We start from the raw sequence: 3,221 nt of genomic DNA, 5'->3' as shown, positions 1-3,221 counted from the left end.
AAGAGACCTAATCTATAAATAAGTATTCCTTATGGACAAACTGAATGCCACCTTAATATCCAAACCATAGGGGAATCATATTTTTTAAGGCTATATTACAAAGGGTCAATTCTCTCTAGGTACATATGCACTTAGATCGCACAAAGTTAGCCAATATAATAAGCTGTATAGTCTAGGCTTCAGCTACTCCTCCAAGCCAACCGCACCGTCGAGTAATTAATCTAGTCGAGCCATTAAGTTAAGCTACTAAACCACAAAATAATTTTTTTCACAATAATTATTCGGAGTTGGAGTTGATCCGATGACTTCCTTAATCACGGGGAAGAATAACTATTAAGTACAGGGGAATCGCAATTAAGTCACCATCTTTAGATAAAGAAGAATACTTCTAGAGATAGTCTTCAATGTTTCCAACATCCATCCATTAGGAAGACGACCGTTGACCAACTCCGAATCCGAACAAACACGCGTCTTCTTTAACACATCTATGGCATGCATGGGTGGGTGTTGACAGATTCAAAGCTTCTCTCTCTCTCTCTTGTTAGTAGTAGTAGTAGTAGTAGGATCGATGGTGATGATATCTAATTCAGATGGGTCTTCTCCTTTATTCCTTCTTCATGGACCCAAACGAAGTCTTAGCTACCAAAAGTACCAAATGCTTCCTATCTTAACTCCCCTCCTTTCCTCGCGATTTCGATCGTAAACAATTCAAAGCATCTTCCAAAAGCCATCTACCAAAACTCTGCAACCTTTTTTCAACCATTTTTTCCCCCCTCCCTCCCTTTCTAAAGCCTTATTGATACCATATTCCTTTCTATCATTAGTCATAACAGTTTAAGATCTGGTAGTCAAAATCTTGGTCTCTACGAACCATTATTTTTCAGTGTTCCAGTTTAAAAATATATCGTTCACTAACTGAGCGCAAAACTTTCGTCAATAAGCTATGAAAAATGAATCCTTGATATTACAACCACCCAAAATTTAAGCTGCTAACATTTAGCATTTAGAATGGAGTAGCATATGATCACATAACATGGCATCCGACAGTGTTCTCATCATTGAAGTAGTCTCCGAAGCCCGAAGAAGCCGGCGGCTGCAGCGGGCGTTGAAGCGGCGGCGGCTCGCAGTAGTAGTTATCCCGGTAAGCATATGGCAATGGAGCAGAGTAAGCATTGATGGGGTAGTATGGCATGGGGGGGAACACCATGGGATGATGGGTTGCCATGGGATTACCATAGCCTTGGACTATGCTGGGACTCATGGCGTAATTCATTTGAGGAAGAGCAGTGACGATTGGAGGGTATATGAGCTTGGTTGCATCGGAAACAGAGCTCTCTCTGCTCTCTTTACTCTCGTTTCCTCTCTTCTTATCCTTTTCCTTAGCATCTTCTCTGCTTCTGTTCTTGGTGTCATCCGCCTCTGTTTTCTTCTCCTTCTCTTTGGTGGTGGCCTTATGGTCGTCGCAATGGCTTTCTTTCGGCTTCTCCATTTCGCCGGCGGCGTTCTCAGGTCTCTTCTCGCCGCCGCCGCCGCCGCCGTCGGATTTCTTCTCCTCCTTTTGCGGCAGTATCTCCGCGTTCTTGCCGATCTTGGCGAGCTTCTTTATGAGCATCTTGGTGTCGAAGTTGCCGACGACGGTGACCTTGGGAAGAGTTGGGTGGATCTCTGTTTTCAGTACCCCTGAATACATTTTATATACGCACATATCTTTGAATTGTTAGACAAATAATACTACAACATATATATACATATGTAGAAGAAGAGAGACGAGTTGGTAAAGTTGATTGATACCTTTAATGCTTATGGCTTTCATCACCTTCCTCTTGCATCCCTCGCAGCAATTCACAGTAACTTTTAGATCAACTCTCTGCAACAAAGCACTAACTATTAGATAGAGAAAGATAGGGACAGACAGAGATATATATATATATATATAGAGAGAGAGAGAGAGAGAGAGAGAGAGAGAGAGGTTAACCTTAAGGTCTTCTTCCTTAGCCATGGCGATTGCTAATGGAAGGAGAAGAGTATCCTCTGAGAAGAGGAAGAAGAGGAGGTAGTTGTGGGGGTGGTGCTTACACTGCGATTGCTTGGGGTTTATATATATACACAAATCTTGTAGGGGCATTTTTGGAATAAATAAAATATGAGAACTCTTTATTAACAGCTCGTTCTGGGGACAACTCATGGGATGTACGTAAAGGTGGGCAATTGATCTAAGTTTTCCTTTCCGTTCCCAGATTGCCCTTCTCCTCTCCTACGTATGACCGTCCGCCTATCACATGGTAGTACAATTTCATGACTGCAAATAGTGCGTCGAGTAGGGGCATTTCGGACATATCGCACTCAAGTTGGTTTAGGGCTTCAACTTTCAATTATTAGGGAAAAAAAGAAGACTTTGGCGACTAATGGTATTGGAGATTCCTTTGTCCATCCATTTAATTAACTTATTATTATTATTATTCCCAAAATCTCCCTATCAGGGTCATTTTGGGAATATTGTTTTGAGTTAGGCTATTATTTTTTGATACTTTCTCTATTAATGTTTACCCTATATTTCGGCTAAGTTGAGGTATAAGAATATGATCTATAGGCTTTCTTAAAAAAATAAAAATAGATTCGATCGTGAGCTGACATTTTTTTTGATATTTTTAAACTATCAGAGGACTATAAATGCATCCTAAATTGAGTACAGGGAATCCGATCTCGACTGTATCAAATCAGTATGAAGTTACAAATGAGGATAAGACTGCATACATCTCTGGTAGTTGGTCAATTCACATAGTTGAGTTCAAAGTGAAAGTTTGGAGGAGGGGCATAGTAGGAATGTTTGAGGGCAACTAGAGCTTAATTAACATTAGATTACAACTAATACCACACTAATAGTGGTGGTTTTATTGTCAAATATTTTAGTACAAAGTATTATGGACAAGTATCGTACCAAGGAAAGAGAAAAGAGAGCCATATACGTCACAGAGAAGTGCAACACAGTCTAGCATAGCCAAAGAATAAAGGCATTTGAGGAATTAAACAAAGACCAGAGTCCATACACTGTAAGGCTTCTACTTGGGCCATTGAAAAACTTAATTAATTAATTGGTTTCTTCTTTTAGATTAAGAAACTAGGTTTGTATTTAGCTAAGATTTTTTTTTTTCAAATAACGTCCTATATTTATATAAGTATATTCATATCTGTTAACTCTAGCCTATAGTTTATTTAGCTCC

General features: G+C 39.7%; 1 protein-coding gene across 1 annotated transcript; it reads right to left on the bottom strand.

The window, feature by feature from the left end:
• Window positions 1–916: 916 nt before the first annotated feature.
• Window positions 917–2,058, bottom strand: LOC140792664 (uncharacterized). The gene is made up of 3 exons (XM_073143787.1): window positions 1,976–2,058; window positions 1,792–1,867; window positions 917–1,680 (listed from the first exon to the last, which is right to left on the bottom strand). Exons 1-3 carry the CDS (start codon window positions 1,997–1,999, stop codon window positions 1,025–1,027), a joined length of 756 nt encoding a protein of 251 aa, XP_072999888.1. The 5' UTR covers window positions 2,000–2,058; the 3' UTR covers window positions 917–1,024.
• Window positions 2,059–3,221: the final 1,163 nt, after the last annotated feature.

This window comes from Typha latifolia, chromosome 7 (genome assembly GCF_019914945.1).
Source record: "Typha latifolia isolate L0001 chromosome 7, TyphaL0001v2, whole genome shotgun sequence".
Taxonomy (NCBI): domain Eukaryota; kingdom Viridiplantae; phylum Streptophyta; class Magnoliopsida; order Poales; family Typhaceae; genus Typha; species Typha latifolia.
Note: the sequence above shows the minus strand (reverse complement) of the source record. Positions and strands in the feature narration are given on the sequence as shown.

Bases quoted from the DNA above. Each gene is read 5' to 3' on its own strand.
- LOC140792664 (XM_073143787.1), bottom strand. From the start codon at position 1,999: ATGGCTAAGGAAGAAGACCTTAAG. The intron at 1,868-1,975 runs GTTAACCTCTCT...GCTTTGTTGCAG, and splicing joins CTAAGGAAGAAGACCTTAAG to AGAGTTGATCTAAAAGTTAC. The intron at 1,681-1,791 runs GTATCAATCAAC...AAATGTATTCAG, and splicing joins GAAAGCCATAAGCATTAAAG to GGGTACTGAAAACAGAGATC.